At 37.2% G+C, this 21,031-nt stretch overlaps 1 protein-coding gene across 1 annotated transcript in view; it reads right to left on the reverse strand.

Annotated features, from left to right (window-relative positions):
- Positions 1 to 18,818, reverse strand: part of LOC127644780 (cadherin-18-like) — an 81,351-nt gene extending 62,533 nt beyond the window's left edge. The window contains exons 1-2 of the mRNA XM_052128159.1: positions 18,706 to 18,818; positions 8,755 to 9,241 (exon numbers count right to left, since the gene is read on the reverse strand). Of these exons, the coding sequence (XP_051984119.1) occupies positions 8,755 to 8,994 (240 nt within the window). The 5' untranslated portion in view covers positions 8,995 to 9,241; positions 18,706 to 18,818. The remainder of the gene's footprint in view (positions 1 to 8,754; positions 9,242 to 18,705) is intronic.
- Positions 18,819 to 21,031: the final 2,213 nt, after the last annotated feature.

Here is a 21,031-nt window from a genome sequence, read left to right on the forward strand (position 1 = left end):
AGAACGACGAGTCAGCATACAGAGAGGAGATGCAGCGGCTAACGGACTGGTGTAGAGCTAAAAACCTGTCTCTGAATGTGTACAAAACAAAAGAGATGGTTGTTGACTTTAGGAGAGCACAGGGTGACAGCTCTCCGCTGAACATCGACGGCTCCTCTGTGGAGATCGTCAAGAGCACCAAATTCCTTGGTGTTCACCTGGCGGAGAACCTCACCTGGTCCTTCAACACCAGCTCTATTGCCAAGAAAAACCAGCAGCGTCTCTACTTTCTTCGAAGGCTGAGGAAAGCACATCTCCCACCCCCCATCCTCAATACATTCTATACAGGGACTATTGAGAGCATCCTGAGCAGCTGCATCAATGCCTGGTTTGGGACATGCACCGTTTCCGACTGCAAAGCCCTGCAGAGGATAGTGAGGACAGCTGAGAAGATCATCGGGGTCTCCCTTCCCTCCATTAAAGAAATTTACAAAAAACACTGCATCCGCAAAGCAACCAGCATTGTGGATGACCCCACACACCCCTCACACAAAGCCAGACTGTGCAACAGCTTCTTCCCCCAAGCCATCAGACTCCTCAATACTCAGAGACTGGTCTGACACACACCCACACGTGTCCCGAGTTGCACTTTAATTATTGTCACTTTATACCTGGCTGCTACCTCAATAACTGCTATGTCCATAGAACACAATCTCATAGTATGTTATGTTTACATTTGGCATTTTTAGAAACTGTCATCTTTTTGCACTACTGTGTACTGGTTGGCGCTGCACTGTCTCTCACTGTGCCTATTGTCCTTTTCATTTTTATTAATTTAATGTACTGTCCCGTACTTTTTGCACACGTTTGCGCATGCACTTTTTATATAGGTATGTTATTTAGTCTGTCTAGTCTCATGTGGTTCTGTGTTTGTCCAAATGTTGTTTTATGTAGTACCATGGTCCTGGAGGAACGTTGTCTCGTTTCACTGTGTACTGTACTAACTGTATATGGTTGAACGACAATAAAAACCACTTGACTTGTTTTGAACATGTTTTATGCTCAAAAATAACTCTCTCAGTTGGCATTAAAGAAAATAATTTTAATTTTAATGTAATTGTTTCATACAGTACTTTTAAATGAGCTACTCTTTTACTCTTACATGAGTAGTTTTTAGAACAGGTACTTTTACTCTACTCAAACAACATTTTTTAAGAAGTAACAGTATTTTTACTTAAGTATTATTTTTCAGTATTCTTTCCACCCCTGTAGAGTACCTATTATGAATTCAGTTGAGAATTCTACTGAAATGATCTTTAAAGTGTGTGTGTGTGTCTAAATGAGACTTTGAAGAAACATTACCCCATATTGTCAAACAAGCCCCTCATTAGAGGTGTCTCACTTCGTTCACAGACTGGCCTCATTCTGACAGCTGCATCAATATTCATAACAATGCCTACATTAACAATGCTCTGAAAGAATATATAAGTAAAATATTACAGCAGACATGTCTCTCAACCTGAATTTGTATGACACAGGGTTTGTAGTTACTGTTACTGCAGACCTGAGAGCCTAGGTTGCCTATGCCGGACTTGATAAACTGCCAACGCTACAAGAAAGAAAAGATCTGATTAAATCAGGGCTCAGCATCCGCTGCTAACCACAAATTAAAGCTGGCGTGCTGATGGAAAGGTCAATTTTACACTGCACCAAGAGCCCTTCACGTCAGAATAAGGAAGCATGCAGGGGTGGCACTGAGTTTGGTGATTTGCCATTAGTGAGAGGGAGGTGAGTGGTTTAATGTAATCTTTCATCTTAAAGCTGTGATGACAGAGATTCATCATTCAGAGTGACTTTGGACAGTTGAACACCACTGCAGTGAACTAGATCTCTAACTCTGTGTCCTGTCTTCCTCAATTGCAATGTGTACTTCACTGTAGACCCTCTCTTCTATACTGTTGACCATTTATCACACATTCACACTAAATTGAGCTACCAGTCTGCTGCTAAAGAGATTAACAGAGAAAGAGACTTTTCAGAGAGCCAGCAGCTTGGTAGCTCTCTATTAGAGATTTCAAAGCTTAAGCTGTGTGTGTGTGTGTGTGTGTGTGTGTGTGTGTGTGTGTGTGTGTGTGTGTGTGTGTGTGTGTGTGTGTGTGTGCGCGCCTTTCCGAGGAAAACACATGGAAGGGAAGCATATTTACCACAGCAATAATCTACAGCATAACAAACAAATGGTATCTGCTAGGCAAAATACACAAATATTTTCTTTTTTCCAAACTAAAGGAGTGACGAAGTGCTTGCTGGCAACATTTCCACATCATTTATTGAATATAAAAGAGAAGAGTATAATAAATCAAATAGCAGCTGAATCAAACCCCTTGAGAGAGTGCATTTCTTGCTCAGTCCAAAACTTCACTTGCTATTATGTAGAAGACAATCAGTAACCTATGAATGCCACATATGTTTCACTTCTATGATTCTTGCAATGAATGCTTTACTACTGTAGGACACATGTAGAAAATTATTATGGAAGAAAATAAAAAATAATATTTCCCATTTGGCTTCATATTACAAAAGATTAATTGGACAACTAGTCTCCACTAGTTTAGCCTGTGGTGTTTTGCTCGGGGGTACATTGATAAGAGCAGATCTGTGAAATTAGTAACTGTCCAGTTCTTGTTCAACTTTATTTAACCTTCATGTTCTGACACAAAGCACCTTTTAATAGCTTAAAAACGTAGAGTATTTAACATTATATATATATATATATATATATATATATATATATATATATATATATATATACATAGACTTGTCCTAATTGTTTAATATGGTACTATTGGAGATAATCTTTTGACACACCTATTGCAAAAAATTTTAACAGCAGTAAATGTGAGTTTATTTTACAGATATTTGAAATATATATTATTTCACAGTTATGTTATTGGGGAGACTGGGTCTTATGGGAAGTTATCACTCAAGGGCTAGTTCCTATATCCCAGAAACTATTATATTTTTTGTCAAAATTCCAATTATAGAAATTATTATTCTCTACAGCAGTAGGTTTTTTATTAAGTTGATTTCAAAAATGTTGTTCAAAACGGTCATCAATTAGAATAAGTATAGATATGTGATTTATTTTCTTCAAACTAAAATTCCAATATTTTTGTATTTTCCTAATAGATCTAGGGTAAAACAAATGAGAACAATAAATTCACACTGGCAAAGGTATAGATTTGTTTTTTCTGATCTGTGTTCTCAGGACAAAGCTATATTTATTATATGTCAGGTTAAGTTGTTGCAATTGCATTGTGGCAGTTTGTCCTGTTGAAATTGTATCTGTTGGTTTAATATTTATGCAATTCACCTTTTACATTGTTTTTTTATTTTTCATAAACTATTTGGTGCTTCATAATTTTTTACTAATTACATTTAGCTGAAAAGCTTTATAATATGCTTACTAAATGGCAGGTCCCCTGTGACAGGGCGGAGGGCGGGACCGGGTTGTGATTTTACACACCCGGCCCCTTATCAGGCTAATCAAGCCTCCGAGAGGGATAAAGGCTGACAGTGGTGCGACAGAGAGAGAATGCTTACGGGCAGCTGTCCGTCCTATGTGTGTGTGTATGTGTGTGTTTGTGTCTTTTGGTTTATTTCTTCAATAAACTATTATTTATATTGTCAAGCCAGTTCTCGCCTCCTCCTTTCCATTGAACTGCTTTATGCCCTGGTCTACCTTACATCATTATTATTATTTTTTAATGTTCAATTGTTGAATTAGGCATTTAAAATAAGAAGGCACATATTGGGCAGTTCAGATGAAGATTTTTGGATCCTTGTGTAGTCAAAACCTCTTTCAAGGTAACATGGATCTTTATAAAGTTGTGACACCATGCATGAACTCTTTTTTTTTTTTTTTCATTGTTATTATATTTCATCAAAAATTAAAACTTTTGGACCTATTCATCATATCACGCATGTTTAACAGTCTTGCATTTCAAGTGTGAAACAATGAGAACTGAACATAAGTTTATTTTGATAATATATTTTAAACATCTTGCATGTAAAATATTACATTATTTATGTTTGGGGTCTCAGAGAGCTTCATGGGGGCCATTTGTTAATTTGGATTTGTTTAGTTGTATTTGTGTAATGTTGAACGTGTATGTTGGGAACGTCATTATGTCTATTCATTCCAAATCTATGCCACATTTATGTTAAGTCAAGTTCATGTTTATGTTCACGTTGTTAGTTAAGGTTTTTGGATATGTAATGTTGAATGTGTATGTTGATAACATCGTTATGTCTATTCTTGCTAAGTCTATGCCACGTTTATGTTCACATTGTTGGTAACGATTTTTGGATTGCATGTTTGTAAATAAACTGTACTTGGGTACTTCACGTCTTCGTAATTGCCAGTGCTAGCATCGTTACAATTTGCTATAACATTTCCTTGCTGAGGTCAAATATTGCAACTGGCCATGAGCCATGTGGTCATTTGACATCACTGCCATAAAATCTGTGTCGCAATACTTCCCGAGGCAGCATTTTTTTAAATGATAAAAATTATAAATAAAAATTATAAATAAAAAAAATTATAAATAAAAATTAATAGTTTAACGAATAGTTTACTGATTTTTTATTTTATGCATTTTCTTTTATATTGTAAAGTTTGTCTTGGTTAAAGTGATTTAATCCTTTGAAACAAGTTAAATATGGCTCCAGAAATCACATTGAACAGACTAAAACCACAATGTTGAATTAGGTAAATGTATCAACTGTGTTAAATAAAGGTGATGGCATTGAACATTAATCCAATTTTTATAAATGTAATTACATTTTATGATTAATTCCAATAATTAACAAATATATCATTTTGAGATTACTATTATTTTACACAAACAGCACAATCACTCCACATATTGTAAGCTGGGGTCTCAAATCTAAAAGTAGTAAAACTAAAGTCTAAAACTAAAATGCAACTAGCATTACTTTAATTGCTATTTCAATGTGTTCTTCTTACCAGTGTCATTGTTACTATGTAGTACATTTTCATCTCCCCTGATGTACATTTAATGTATTTATTTTTTTGCCTTCACATAAAAAAATAAATATATATATATATATATATATATATATATATATATATATATATATATATATAATAATAATAAACAAATTAAATAAAACAAAATAGAAATAAAGTTAGTTTTAAGGCTGGTTTGAGCAAACTATCATTTTGTACTCAATCTGAACACTCCATAATTTTAGATTTCTGTTATCTCCATTTGTTAGGTTAAATCCTGCTGGCACCAGGCATCCAGTTAATTGTATAGCCATTGTGTAAATAATCAGGTTAGAATTAAAACAAAAAAAAGAAATTATTAAGTGCCTGATCCTGACCAGAGCATATTTAAAAAAATGTGGTTTAAAATGGTTGATATGTCATTAATTTATAACACAAGCATATTATTTTGAATGAAAAAAAAAAGTTACAGAGTTCAAAAGGTAGCCTATTGCATAGCAGGAAAGATCTAACACACAAAATAAAGCTTTAAGAGAAAATATTAATTTTAAGTATAAAACATTGTTTACATAATTTCCCTGGAGGAACTGAGGAAGGCCAAAAAAAATTAAAAAACATAACAAGGTTAAATCAACAATAATAATAATGACAACAACAGGAATTTAATAAATTATATATTATATATTTACTTTTTTGCATTTAACCATATATTGCTCCTCTTCCACATAGTTCCCAGTTTTTTGACCACTGATGTGGAGAGAAGGAAAGATGCTGAGGCATGTATAGGTCTGGGGGGATCAGACAGTAGAAGGTGTGGAAAAAAAAGTGTAGTGAGAAGGCAACTCAGAGCCTCAACCCATTTCTGTCACAGGTGTTTAAGAAGGGGGGGCTGGGTAGCTCAGCAAGTAAAGATGCTGACTTCCACACCTGTAGTCACAAGTTTGAATTCAGGGCATGCTGAGTGACTCCAGTCAGGCTTCCTAAGCAACCAATTGGCCCAGTTGTGAGGGTGGGAGGGGTCATGTTGGGCTAACCTCCTCATGGTCACTATAATGTGTGGTTCTCGCTCTAGGTGGGGTGCGTGGTGAGTTGTGTGTGGATGCCACAGAGAATAGCGTGAAGCCTCCACGCGCTATACGTCTCCGTGGTAACGCGCTCAACAAGCCACGTGATAAGATGCGTGGATTGACGGTCTCAGATGCGGAGGCAACTGAGATTTGTCCTCCACCACCCGGATTGAGGCGAGTCACTACGCCACCATGAGGACTTAGAGAACATTTGGAATTGGGGATTACAAATTGGGAGAAAAAGGAGAGAAGGCGGCCTCACATAAAATATTCAGCTCATACAAATTTCTCTCTGTCCAGAAGGGTTAAGCCGGCAGCTTGTAAAGTAACTGGCTGTTGGAGAAACACATGTGTGACACTACTCTGTTGGGCCCAGTTATGTGTGATGGTATGTATGAAAGGGTTAATTCAATCTCAACATTTACTTTAAGTATCACTTTTACAATTGTCATGCTGGTTTTTAAACATTAATTTAAAAATTACAATGAATAAAAATGTAATATTACATGTTCTTAATATTACACGTACATAGGAGTGCCAACCCTATCTTCATTGTGGGACTATTATTATTTCTAGGTTGTGCATTTCAATTCAGAGTTTTTACAGAGAGTGGACTCACAAAAGTTCATGTCTGTACTGCATCTGCAGAGTTTTATTATTATACATACAGATGGCTCGATATACTGGCAATGACTGAGTACTTGCAAATGTGAAGTTAAATGTCACTTTTACCTCATCATTAATGCTGGAATTTCCCCTAACAATATGATTGTTTGCCTTTCAGCAACTGTGGCAACAGTTCAAAACCATTTTATTTTCAACCATTTTATTTCTCATAAAAGTTCTGAAAGTTCTGATGGGAAAACATTAGTAGCCTCTGTCTTGTACATTCTCAAACATTTGCATATTGTAGAAACAGCAGTGCTTATACATCTTATACAGCAGCACTTGTTTGGGTGAAAAGTGCTTGTCACCCAAACAAATGTTATATTTATGAAATACCCTGGGACCGGTTACATAAAATGGTTTTAGACTAGTCTTAAAATCAATTGTCTAAAATGTTGATATTTTTCAGTCAGTTACAAAAAACATTGATCAGTCGAATTTAAGACCAAAATGTAAGACAGCATACCACTAGGCTAACTTTTGTGAACATTTTATGTTGCCATGGAAAATAATTGTCAGCTGAGCCAGTGGGGGCTTGAATTGAGGGCTAAAAGGGCTTGAATTGAGACTTTGTAGAAGACTATGAAGAATACATTGACTTCTATAATGTAACAAAATTCCTGGTATATTTTTATTATCTGCATTAATATCACAAAATGTGTTCATTTGAACTAATTTTGAAGCACTGTATTCTTCTAATATGCAAATATTTTCAGAGAAGGGAAACGTTTTGGAGTGCCCACTATTGGGCATTTTGTCAAGTCGTTCAGTGTCTTACATTTCTCACAATGTAATGCAAATTAGACTGTCTTAATACAGACAGCTGGGACCTTGTTCGATTTTAGTTATTCAGACTAATTGTTAGACAAATTCTTAAGTAAATGGCAATGTTTATGCAACTGGCCTCTAGTTTCACTTACAACACTGGATTTACAGCTCAATAGAGCATTAACCTTAAAACATGATCTATTTGGTAGAAAATTACATTTGATTTCAGCATCACACAGTGGACATGTCACCTCGTAACTGGCGAAAATGTTGCAACAGTCTCATCATTTTCAACAGATCAGGATCGGCATAGCATTTGTGTATGTTTCTCTTTACACACAAATAGGAAGATCTGAAGCAACCTATCATATGATGTTGAGGAAACACAGCACGCACATTTGGCTCAGTTCCTGTGGGATGTAGGTGCAGACAATTGATGACTGCTCAGCCATTTCTTCATAAACTCATCAGTTTAACCTTCACCTTGCTGAGTCAATGTCAAATGCTGTCAGTCTCAACAAGGATTATTCCAACTCATGAAACACAGTGGTTTCATTAGATTGGAGTTTGTCAGTCTTCACAGAACCGAATGGGCTCAAAATAATTTATTGTGCTACTGTTGAATATTATAAGCTTGTATTTTATATTTAGCCAAGAGTCACACAATATAAGGCACCATTATAATGATTAGCATAAGAATATGTTAGCTGTCTACAACCTTGTATATCAAGACAAAGAAATACAGTGCCAAAAATTATCTAATTGTTATGTCTGACCACAAACCACTATGGATCTATTATTTTCTCTGTAGCCCAGAGTCAAAACAATTTTGCTCTTATTAGTGGTATGGATGTTACGGGTCAGCCTTTAATTTGCAAGAAAAATGTATTTTCTTAAAAAGAAAAAAAGAATCATGCTGTACAAAGACGCATGGATTCTGTTTGTGATTAGTCTTCCACACTTTTTACTCAGTTCTAAGAAAATGACATGCTTACATGAACACACTGACATTGTAAATAATAGATTTCAATGCCAATGTAGTAATATGATGCACATCCATATTAAAATCTCTGTTTAAAAGCTCACAATTCCACTCTATTGTGGAATTGTGCCATTCAATGTCCAACAAACAATAATGTACCCTAGAGAGGACATCTCAGTTTGTTTGTTTTTTAGCTCGTTCCCCACACATGTGCATGGACAGCCATATAACTTCTCAATCAGAATGAAAGAAAGGGCTCTTACCTTCCCCACATACTGTGCATCTGGTCCAATGTGGTCTTCCAAAACGAAGAACTGATTCCAGATCCAACCTCTTTTAGGCCGATGGTGCGCATTCTTCTCTCCATCAGACAGTTGGGTCTGGTTGTGGGTGAGCGTGGGTCTGACAGAGCTTGTTGGAGAAGGGATTCCATAGCTCCTCTGGAGCACACACAGGCAGAGCAGCAGAGGGGGCAAACAGGCAGAGCTTCTGGCTGCTCTCATGTTAAAGAGTTGCAACGTTATAACTCCCACTCTAGCACACCCAGAGGTCTCATACAGTGGGCGGCTCTAGAGGCTGATCACACCAGTTCGGAGAGCTTCACTGAAGGCCATGGTTAAAATCCTGTTTTAGATGAGACCAAGCAGGTGGCACTCACATCCTGGGCCGAGAGTGAGAAATGTTGATTCATTGGAGAGATGGTGTCCACAGAAGTCTCACACAAGGCAATGGTAGATAGCCACGAAACATCTGTGTGAAGGAAGAGGACAAACTGAACTTTCATGGGTCAAAATGAGACACAGCCATTAATTCCACATACAATGTTGGATTAACTCTTCCAGTGAGGATAGAAAGAATCAAAGATATGACAATTTCTATAGGAAATTATACTCACAAATTAGATTTTATAATATAAAAACTTGCTCTTAGACAGCAATGCGATGAAATGGGGACATTTGCTCAAGTCTACTGCTTCTCTGGTGCTTCTCCTGCAGAAAAAGACCTTTACAATCTCAAAAGTATGTTCTCCAGAGTTTCAGAAGTGATCATAAAAGGATAGTTCATCCAAAAATTTAAATTCAGTCATTATTAACTTACCCTAGAGCCTTGTTCTAAAGGCATTAGAAAATTAGTTTTTTTTTTGAGAAACAAAACGACATGTAACTTATTAAGTGAAAATCTTCACAGCCTGTTGCTCTACTGTGCACGAGAGTAGCAGTTCACACAACCCCTGTTTTTTCATTCAAGAACTTGCTGTTTTTTTTTTTTTTTGCTACAGATATTCACTACACAGATATTCATGAGAAAGAATATACTTATATTTAAATTAAATAAAACTGAGAATTCCATTTAATCTATTGAGACATTAAAAAGCACAATTTGGCTTGCTCTTTTTGCAAAACTATTTCATTATAATCAAAGCCCATCACAGTCTAGCTGTTTGCCTTTAAGTGAAACATATTATACATTTTGGATGGAACAGCTGTTACAGTATAATAGCAGGGATCATGGCTTGTCAGTAGCAAATTCTCAAATTTTTTCTAAGTGTAAATTAGGCAGCTTGAGCATTCATTGTCAGATCAGGTTTTTAAGTTCCATTCAACTCGGGAAGATGGATTTTACAACTTCCTACTAGGAAAAGTGCAATGGAATGCATCTTAAAGTCAGAATTATAACTTGAAGGCTTGTGCAGAAATTCTCAACTCCGATTTTGCCGAGATGCATGATGTCACACAAACATGTCGACACTCAGGGAGCTATACAAAGTAAGTAATAAACAATAACTTTATTAAGTAATATTTTATATATAAATGAGATTGTTTCCACATTACATGATATTAAAGCTTGTTTAACAAACGCCTGCAGAAACAGGTGTATAAAACATTATAATCTCTTTTGATAATCATACACCTGTAGCACAAATATTAGCACTAGCATTGTTTATCAGTTGGGTTGCTAGGAGACATCTCTAATTAGAGTCAAACACTTGCTAAGCTAACGGGAGCGTTGTAGTTCCAAATATCGGGGAATGGAATGCAATTTTGGTTGGAGATATCAAGTAGGAATATCCCACATCCAACTTGAATGGAACGCAGCATAACCGTTTATCCTGACAAAACAAAATGTATTGCAAGCAACATTTAAATCACAAATATTATTAGATAGATTTTTCCAGGTATTAAAGACCTCCTTGATACATTTATGTGAAAAATTATGATTTTTGATGTTCATTTCACAAAATAGTCATTCTGCAGTTAAAATTACGCTTGCTTGATCATTAAGTGTCATTTCAAGTTCTGGCTTTCGTGCATGGAAGTGTTTTTAAAATGTTAGTTGATATTATTAGTTGACTGTCACATAATGTATGATACGTGCATAGTGTCTTATTCATTGTGAAGCTGTGTTTTCTTAATGTGATGAATCACACTGAAGGCCTAGACTTAAAATTCATGGCCCGCAGCTGTGGCTGGTCATACAAGGCTTCCCTGTAATGAGAGCTCTGCGTGGTGATAGGACTCAAGTGTACAGATAGGAGACAAAGGCAGGCCTACACACAGTCATAAAGTCTGACTGAGGACTGTAGGAACACTCAAAGCTAAACGGCACCAAAATCGAACAAAGTGAGTCCAGACTACACATCCCATCATGCCTTGCTCACTTTACAGCTAGGTGTGAAATTATGAAGGATTGAACTCACAACTTGTATTGAATGAAGCGTATGACAGAAAGCATCCCTCAACTATGATGTCATCTAGAGGATAAACTCTGGAGATTCCTCCTAAGCTTGCCTCCAGTGACAGAATGCACCACATCTACTTGCAGCCCTGCTGCTCCCAGGTGTAGTCCCATTGCCCAAGGAAGTAACGTCCATACCTGAACTTTGGCCATACAATCTCCATCTCACTGGAAGAGCCGAGATTCCCGTGTTCCACCGAGCATGCTAACGGATCCGAAGGAGAATGCGGAGGAATCCGCATCTCACCCTTTTGCTTGCAAAAGTGAAGAAAGAACATTTATTTTCCTTCTTCAACTGAGTCGACATCGCTTATATCTCCACCCAACCCACATAGAATCAGCCGCCGTACCGCCTACTGACAGAGAGAGGAAACGGCCTCCCGTCATCACCTGAGCTTCGAGGAACTGAGTCAGAGTGAAACGACGGGTAAACACATTCTACCTGTGTAATCACTTGACTCAAATAAGAGGTTTACTTCTGGGCAGAGAAAGATTATTATAGTGTGTTATTCTTGTGTATCAAGTTTATTGCTTCTATAGTTTTCGAACCACTGTGTCCGCACATTGCTGCAAATAATACTCAAGGCATTACTGTAAATTTCTGTTACCACGAATGAGATTGGCTGTGTTGTCGTCCAACCACATTGGGCTGATTGTGCATTTCCGCCATCGTGCATGATACCGGCACACTGAGTTTATCCATTAAAGAACCAACGATTGCAGTGGACGGATTACAAGTCATTCACTGCGTCTCTGAGTGAGAAAACGAATGGTTGCCCTCCCTCCCATGATTGCTAAACCGGCTTCAGTGCTGTCACTTTGTTCTCTCTCTCTCGTACTAAACGCACACACACACAACCCCTCACAAACATACCCGCACACACATTCGACGAACAGATAACTCGCCAATAGAGTCGAGCTTTGTCCCCAAGTTATCGTACCAGCAGAGACATGTGTTAAACGGGCAAATGCCATTAACCAGTCTCTCGCATGACATGCATTCCTTCTCTCATTAGACACAAACACCCATTCACACATACACACACACACACACACATGTTGTGTTTCCATGTTTTATGGGGACTTTCCATAGACATAATGGTTTTTATACTGTACAAACTTTATATTCTATCCCCTAAACCTAACCCTACCCCTAAACCTAACCCTCACAGAAAACTTTCTGCATTTTTACGTTTTCCTCATGGGGACTGACAAAATGTACCCACAAGGTCAAAAATTTCGGGTTTTACTATCCTTATAGGGACATTTGGTCCCCACAAAGTGATAAATACAAGCTCACACACACACACACACACACACACACATACACATACAGACCCTCCTCTCATTAATTATAGGCTTATCTATTACCATATCTAATCATGTTACTGTTTAGTTTGTAGTTGGAAGTTTATTGATATTACTGCATCAATAAACTTTGTAATACTTTAAAGAGAAGTGTTTTGGTATTGTTCTGCATGCACCTGTGCCAAGGGCTGGCAGGGGATGTCAGTACTCGGATTCAAGTATTACATTTTGAATGTCGATGTTGAATGTTTGAAGATTACAATCCCATATTGAGACCTCTATACAGTCTGTTATTAGTCCCTGATTCCAGGGTGGTGGCCCAGCAATATTAATCGTTATTAATATTCTATTGATTTGAATAATTAATAATAGTATTTGATGGTTGTTTCATCCCAGTTTCCTCAATGCACGCTAATTACATATCTTTGATAATTATAAATTATTGCTAATATCCAAACCCGCTCCTGGACAAACAAGTTTTGGGCCAGTTGCAATGTAAAATCCCGGGCCGATTTCTCTTCCCAGTACAGCCCTGATGTCCCTGTTTCTTTGGGAAAGAAGCTGATAGCTCTTGAATCCTCTGTCTCCCTGTCAATACTGATTCATCATTTGTGGAGAAACTCGTTTACTCATACCCCTTATTCTCTGACAGCAAAAGAGTTACTGACACAAACAAACAAAATACCTAGTGCTTTAGGGTTAATGCATCAGTCTTTCTTAAAACAAATAGAAATTCCAATGTCAAAAACCTAAAAACAAACAAAGAACAAATCAACAAACAATGAAATCGCAGTGGGATGGACATTCCTTGTCACCTTAGTTACATCTAAACATTTCAATTTGAAGACACATTTGAAATAGTCACAGTGAAGCAGAAGCAATGTCTCAAATGTGTGTGTATATATATATAATATATATATATATATATAATATATATATATATATATATATATATATATATGACCAGAATAAATATTTCATGATCCATCGCAAACTTACAGTGAGGTATCTGAAACACTCACTTTTGTTTTTGCAGAAGATGCTGGTATGACATGTGAATGCAAATTAAATCTCTAAAGAGTTGCACTCAACACTTTTATTGTTATATTTTCACGTTTTTGGCAAAAAATTTATTTAACACAGAGATTATACATTTCAAGGTGTGTATTCAATTCATTAGTCCACATAAGAGTCAATAATTCAGTACCAGAGGCAGACTGAATGCAGAAATGGTCTGTAAGTGAATCTAATTGACAGAACGTTACGAAACTGAATTAATTTTTATAAAAGTACTTTTGTTGATATAGCTTTTTAATACATGGCAGTGAAAGAGCAATTGATATATCAAATGATGAACACTCAGAGAATATTTTTAAAGCAGAATAAACACACTAAGAGGAGCTTTCTAATAATTATTGTCTTGAAGTTTCTTTAGGTTAAATATTCATTAGTAGATTCTTAAATGGTAAAAAATTTGATCTAAGCACTGATTCACATGGCAACACAGCAGTTTCTGTCAAAAGCAGTTGACAGTTGAATTTTACACAAGGCTAATGTCTAGTGTATTTAAACCACCAAAAATTAAAAACAACAACTAGAATCTAGCTAAAATCATTTTCTGGATATTTTGATGTATTCTATGTATTCCTGTGAACACATCAGTGGTGTACAGTGGTATCAGTGGAAAACAATTTTAAAGTGTCATCAAATTAATACCAGTTTCAAAGAGCAAAGTATTTTTGGAATTGTTGATTGTCTGAGCTGTTTCATGCAAACATTATGCACAGACATGCTTTTATTTTAGATACGTTAAACATTCTTGAAGCTGAAAAAGGTTTCCTTCCCTTGTGGGCATGAGCCAGCCTAATTAATCATTTAAAACTGGGAGATTTATGTATAGAATGCTTAAAACTTTGAATGGGGATTTATTTATTTTCAGTCACTGCCAGTATCAGCAAATGAATAAAAAAACACCACAACTGATACAGTGACACGGAAAGATCTCGAAACTATTATTCATGCCCTTATTACTTCTCAGCTAGATTACTGTATGTGGGCCTGCCTCAGTCCTCCCTTGCATGTCTGCATGGTTAAAAATGCAGTGGCAAGATTTTTAACTGGTTCAAGAAAAAAATACAATATCACCCCTGTGCTGATATCTTTGCAGTGGTTACCAGTTAGTTTTAGTGTTGATTTTAAGATTTTGGTTTTTAAGGCATTGCATAGTGTAACATAGTTCAATAGAAAGGAGGAGGCAAGAACCGGCTTGTCAACAATATTTTATTGCTTTGACTGACACACACACGCACACACGCACACAGGCACACAGGCACACAGGCACGCGCACGACATGTCCGTAACCTATCTTTCTCTCTCACAATCCACCGCAGTCAGCCTTTATCCCTCTCAGAGGCTTGATTAGCCAGATAAGGGACCAGGTGTGTATAATCACGCCCCGCCCTCCGCCCCGCCCTCCGCCCTGCCACACATAGTCTTTCCCCACAATATATTTGTGATCTTCTTCATCCACATTCTGCTCTGAGATCTCAAATGTAACCAATTATTTATCTCCATTCCACGTTCTCGTTTAAAGTCTAAGTGTGATCAGGCTTTTTCAGAGGCTGCCTAACTAACTAACTAACATGGATCAACTGATTGCATCTATACAAGAAAAAAATAATACATGTGCAAATGAACGAGCAAATGAATGAGAATAAGAGGGAAGAAAAAAATATATACCCTTTAATCCCACAATTCACTAGCTTGGCCACTAATAACTCTTTTTAATTTGCTAAAGCAGGTCAATTCAATACTCTTTGCTTCTAGGTGTCACATGAGAAAGGCTGTTTGAAAACAATGCTTATTAAACACTTCAGGATTAAACCAGCTGGAGATCATTTTCTGGTCTTAGCTGGTTTAAGATGGTCTAACAGGTCTCCCAGCCTGGCCAAACTGGTTTTCAGCTGGTGTAGCTGGTCTTCCAGCTTGGCTAAGCTGGTGTTCCTAGTCTGGTCTAGTCTGGGAGACCAGACAAGCCAACTTAGAATGGTGTTGGTGCTCACATCTCATAAAGACCAGGTCAGACTTGGATTTTTAACTTCATAAGTGACTGTGATGAGCACTGGGCTCAAAATAAACATTTATACAGCAAGTCACATCTATTTTTTTCTTCTTCATCTGTGCAATGAAAAGAAACTGATGTAGGCATGCCTGATTAAACTAGGTGGGCTTGATGCAACTCTGTGCACTAGTCTGGCTAAGAATTACAAGGCTTTTTGCCCCAGGCCACTGGATGGTGAAGCTGTCATAAGTGAGGAAAAAAAATCATATTGTAGAAGCAGCCTGAGCTTTCACAAGGAAGCTATGCATGCTTGATATTTGTAAATTAAATAGTGGAAGCAGGAGGTATGTGTTGGATTAGACACCACTGTCTCTGAACAGAATTTTTTTTTTTTTTAAATCCTCAGTGTGCAAATCCCAGTTTGATCAATGCATGCTAATTGCATACAAATTAATATACAGAAATTAAGGAGTTTTGTATTTCTCATGAGAATCAGCTAGTCATACCAGCCAGTTCTATGTTATACTCTGCTCTCAAGCTTTTGTTATTATTATTATTTTTATTTATTTTTTTAAAAGGGAAATGTATAAGGAGAAGGAAATAAGTATATTGTTTCAAATAATTATGTCTGAAGCCAAAGGCCTGAAGAAAATTAATATGCTTGCTTCTCACTGTAACACAATGTCCTAACCAGACCTGATGTGATAAAGCAACACACGTTAAAAGGTATCTCTTTAATGTTAATCAGAGTTTTTTCCTAACAAGCTGCAACCAAGACAAATGATTAGCAACCAGATATTTTGTTAATTTGATTGGTTTCTATTTCTGTGGCATCAAGTCAGATAGTCCCTTCCACTGTAAACTGTCATTGGTCCAAAATCCCACTCCTCATTATTGTGCATTAATGTCACATCTGTTTAGTTAGACTGATCTCGCTGTGAATTTGGCAACAATAGGTTGAAGGTTCTTTAGCAGAAATCAGCCTGTGCTTACCGAAATTCAAACTACTGCCCCCAGTGGCTGAAGCTGGAAGTGTGAATAATGTCCATCTACTTAATCAAAAATTGTATTTATGAAGGTTTTTCAGTTGCCTTGAAAAGCAATTTTTTATAAGTGCATTTTAATTTCTACTGGGTGACAGCTTGCTTTAATTTTGTTGTAGTGGTTAAATTTATCAGACAGTTTTCTATTGCTGACACATCATTCTAACAATTTTTTATGCAAACTCTTCTATCATTTAATGTGTGACACTAAAGGCTAAGACACTAAAGGCTAATATTTTACAAATTTAAGACTATTTTAAAAATAGATTTTTGTTGCAAATTTTACACTTATTCAAAGCTGACATTTAACTGAAAGCCCATAAAATATAAAAGGATCAATTAATTAGTTAACAGGTTAATTGAGCTGAGATGTTGGAACTGTCTATACAGATTTGTTTAGATTAGATTTAGATTCAACTTTATTGTCATTGTGCAAAATACAAGTACAGAGCCAATGAAATGCAGTAGATTACAAAACCAAAACAGAGCCAATATGGCCAATTTGGTGTTAAAGGTATGTGCACCTTGAGCAAGAAAAAAGTTGTTACACAAACAAAACAAGAACTGTTCAAGCAACACCTGAAACCAAAACATGCTTGGAGGCACAGATAACTCATGTGCCCTTGCTCTGCACTTCAAGAGCAAAGGTGTCTTAGCAGATTCAGGTTTCCTGAGGTATTCAAAACACATTTGTAATACTGATTAGAATCCAGTGCAGCTAATTAGGATGCTAATTGGAATGAAGTAGGGCTGGAATGGAACAGTGGCTGAGAGGCGTCTTCTCACAATGACAATTTTTCCATGTTTGTTTTGGTTCTTCACCACTCTCATTGCCAGAATCAATCCCTTTTTACATAAAAGTCCAAATAAATGTTACTTATAGAATATTAATTGAAAATTAAATCTAGGGGTCATTAGATATTTTGAGATAATATTATTGCTTGAATATCTAGCTCATCATTCAGACATATCTATTATACACACACACACACACACACACACAAAAAAATATATATATTTTGAGACAGGGAGCATTACAATTTCCCTAGTGTAGTTGGCTCAGCCCAGTTGATTCAATTTCATATTTTTCCCCTCTACTTCTCATGTCTTATTCACTTCTCAGCACTAAATTGCAGTTATTTTTATAGAACTGATGTGGTTTTGTAATCTCAGAGTTTCTGTGCTTTCCCTCCCTGTGCTTGTACTCAATCCAGTGGCTTGAGGAGTACGTGAGACTAATTGCTCGCTACAGGATTAGCAATATCGGGGGAGGAACTCCATGGATCCATAGATGTGTGTTTGTCACCTTGGCATGTCCACTGCACAGAGACATTAGCTGAAGCACTGCTGGCCCTGTAGATCACACAACTTCCCACATGCATCACATAATGGCTGAGAAAATCACTTTATCATTCTCAGACAGCCCTCAGTGTCTGATTGTTATGCATCCCCTATTTACTCTGAATGCTTTTCCAAGGCACACAAGTGCTGATAAAGTATTCCTGCATCTCTGTGTGCATTCCCCAGACATGCAAAGCAAATTATGTGTGATATGAAATTAATAAAAATTGAGATGATGATGATTGTGGCGGATATTATTTATTTACTTTTAACAACCTATTAGTGAGCCAATAGCTGTGGATTGTCTCAAGAAAATGAAAGAAAAAAGAAAGAAAGAAAGAAAGAGAGAACAAATAAACAAACAAGGAGCTTGCAGTACATTTTTCATAAAGCAATCAAGAAGAACTAGAGAATCAAACACACAAGCTTTCAACTGTTATGTTTGGTAACAGGAACGTGAGATGGAGCTTTTAAAAATGACATGCAGCCAGGATAAAATGCTTTAGTAATGAAAGAAGAACAGTTCCATGGACAGCCACTACCTTCATGTCCCTTCCCACTGCTCTTTTTTTTTTTTTTTTTGTCTATGACCACATGTGTGTACACAGATCAACTCTCAGACTTTCTCTGTATGCTGCCTCCCCACAAGCCAGACAAACATCAGCAGCACTCAACCTTCAATCAGCCAGACGAGAGAGCCAAACACAATAAGGAGTGCCTCTTACCTTCCCAGTCTTTTCTTAAAAGATGACAAGGCTTTGGAATCTGGAGGAGAGCTGCCAATGTCCTTACATATTTTGTTAAGTCACACTGAGAGTATGAATGCAGTTTGCAATCCACCCCAGAATAGACCGCTAGCTCCCAAATCTGCCAGCCTGCTGCAGCTCAGGAGGTGTGTTCTGATTTGCCGGCTGCACACACTGTCATATCCACACATACACATACACAGAACGTCAGCCCTGCTATTTTCCCTCTTACATTTCCTTTCCTTCTCTCTCTTATTCTTTCTTGTGCTTTACATCTCTAACTCTACATCTCTCTCACTTTATCTTTCAGTCTCCTTCTCTCTTTCTCTCCCTCCATCTGCAGCTCAGAGAGGCACAACGTTTCTCAGCACTGCACAGTGCTGGCATGATTTGGTTTAAGGCAATAATGTGGATCCAGAAGGACACCTAATTAATAATATAGGGGGAGCATGGGGAATGTGAAGCGTGTGTGTGAAGCCCCTCAAGACCAAAGGCCATTTATTTATTTTCTGAGGGAAGGCTACCTTGTCAGCTAATAACATAAGAGAGGGCATGATAAACAGGGTGGAAGCTCTGTGGAAAGGTAAGATGAAAATGTGTTAAAACAAGGGTCTTGGGGGAGAAGGAGGACCTTTATATACCACAACTCCAAGTCATCAAACCCACCACCTCCTCTCACAGCACATCCATCATTTACCTCGAAGTCTCCCACATCCTTTCAGCCTCTGCACAGGTGGATTATTTATCTTTTCCACTCCATTTATTTATTTAAATGTTTCCCCCTTTCTCAGCTCTGCTGGTGTCCTTGCAGGTGAGCTAGAGGCTGGGTTATGGAAAATGGAGCAGCCTCGCACTAAGCTTATAATGTTAAATGCCCTAATTTAAATGGCTCAATCATGTGTTGATGGAAATTTGAGGTTTACCAGAGACATTATAATGTAAGGTGAGACAGACCACTCATATATAATTGAACAGGAAAAATCAGAAAGCTAAATATGGCAGCTGTATTCACACCTGCAACAAGGTTTAAAATGGGAAAGGACAAGTTGGGCCAAAGATGGTGCTCCTGGAACACTAAGATGGCCTTATCCCTCTCCTCAGCTGATTAGCACGATTGGGGCCGGGCGTGAGCACTCAAAGCCCGGCCCTGCCCTCCTCCTCCTCGTCACAACCCCTTATCATCCTGAGACCTGAGCGTGACTGCTGTGTGGATTTTTTATACCCCTTTTTGATTTGTAACTAGTAGCTCTAATAAGCATGCAAAAAAATAACTTGAATAAATAAATAATAAGAAGAAATAATAAAAAAAATTAGATCAAATAGTTTTCCTAAAAAAAATATGTCCTCATATGGGGACAGCAGGACTTTACATATGACTTTACATATGGCATTTTAAATAAAACCAAGATATAGAAAATCTGATTTTTATTATTTTAATTGTTTATTATATTATTATGAGTGTTGGTTAAAGCTTTTTAAAGATGATACAAACATTACAGATGATTTTCTGTATAGCTGCTATGGAACAATAGATATAGGGAAAAGCAAAACAAATTAAACTATTTTAATAGAAATGATTGATTTGACTTCTATGTTACAATGTTTTTTTCTTATACTTCTGGAACAAATTCTTAATGTTCACACTTTGCACTGTTAAACAAAAAAGTGATGGCAAGTGCTAAAATATTTTACCAATCAGAAATTAGCACACTTTATTTTGATATAAGTAATGGCCATCATCATTGTAAAGGGATCAATGGAAAGGAGGAGGCGAGAACCGGCTTGACAATGTAAATAATATTTTAATTATCAACTTAAACAGAAGACAAACACACACATATGACGGACATGTCTGTTTGTTAACTCACTCACTCACTCACTCACTCACTCAGTCTGTCGGCCTTTATCCCTCTCGAAGGCTTGATTAGCCTAATACGGGACCGGGTGTGTATGATCACGACCCGGCCCCTGCCACAATCATCCAATCAATGCCAACAATGTTAAAATTAAAATTAAAATTTTTCATCCTAACTCTATATAAAGCCTCTGTATATAGTGAAGATAAAACATGATGTCCATTGAGGAAGCAGGGTTGCATGAGGTTAAACCGAACCAATATGATCACACAGGAACTTGACATGCTGCACCCAAATGTTCCGGTACCCTGACATCGAGCCCATTGTGCTGACTTACTGACATCTTTGCATCAATCCAAACATTTTTACCTTTCACTGTGGCATGATAGATCATGTGTTTTGCGAGCAACCTCATAGACACCGGTCTACTCCCATGCAGACCAGGAAGT

The sequence above is a fragment of the Xyrauchen texanus genome, chromosome 6 (genome assembly GCF_025860055.1).
Source record: "Xyrauchen texanus isolate HMW12.3.18 chromosome 6, RBS_HiC_50CHRs, whole genome shotgun sequence".
NCBI classification, from domain to species: Eukaryota; Metazoa; Chordata; class Actinopteri; order Cypriniformes; family Catostomidae; genus Xyrauchen; species Xyrauchen texanus.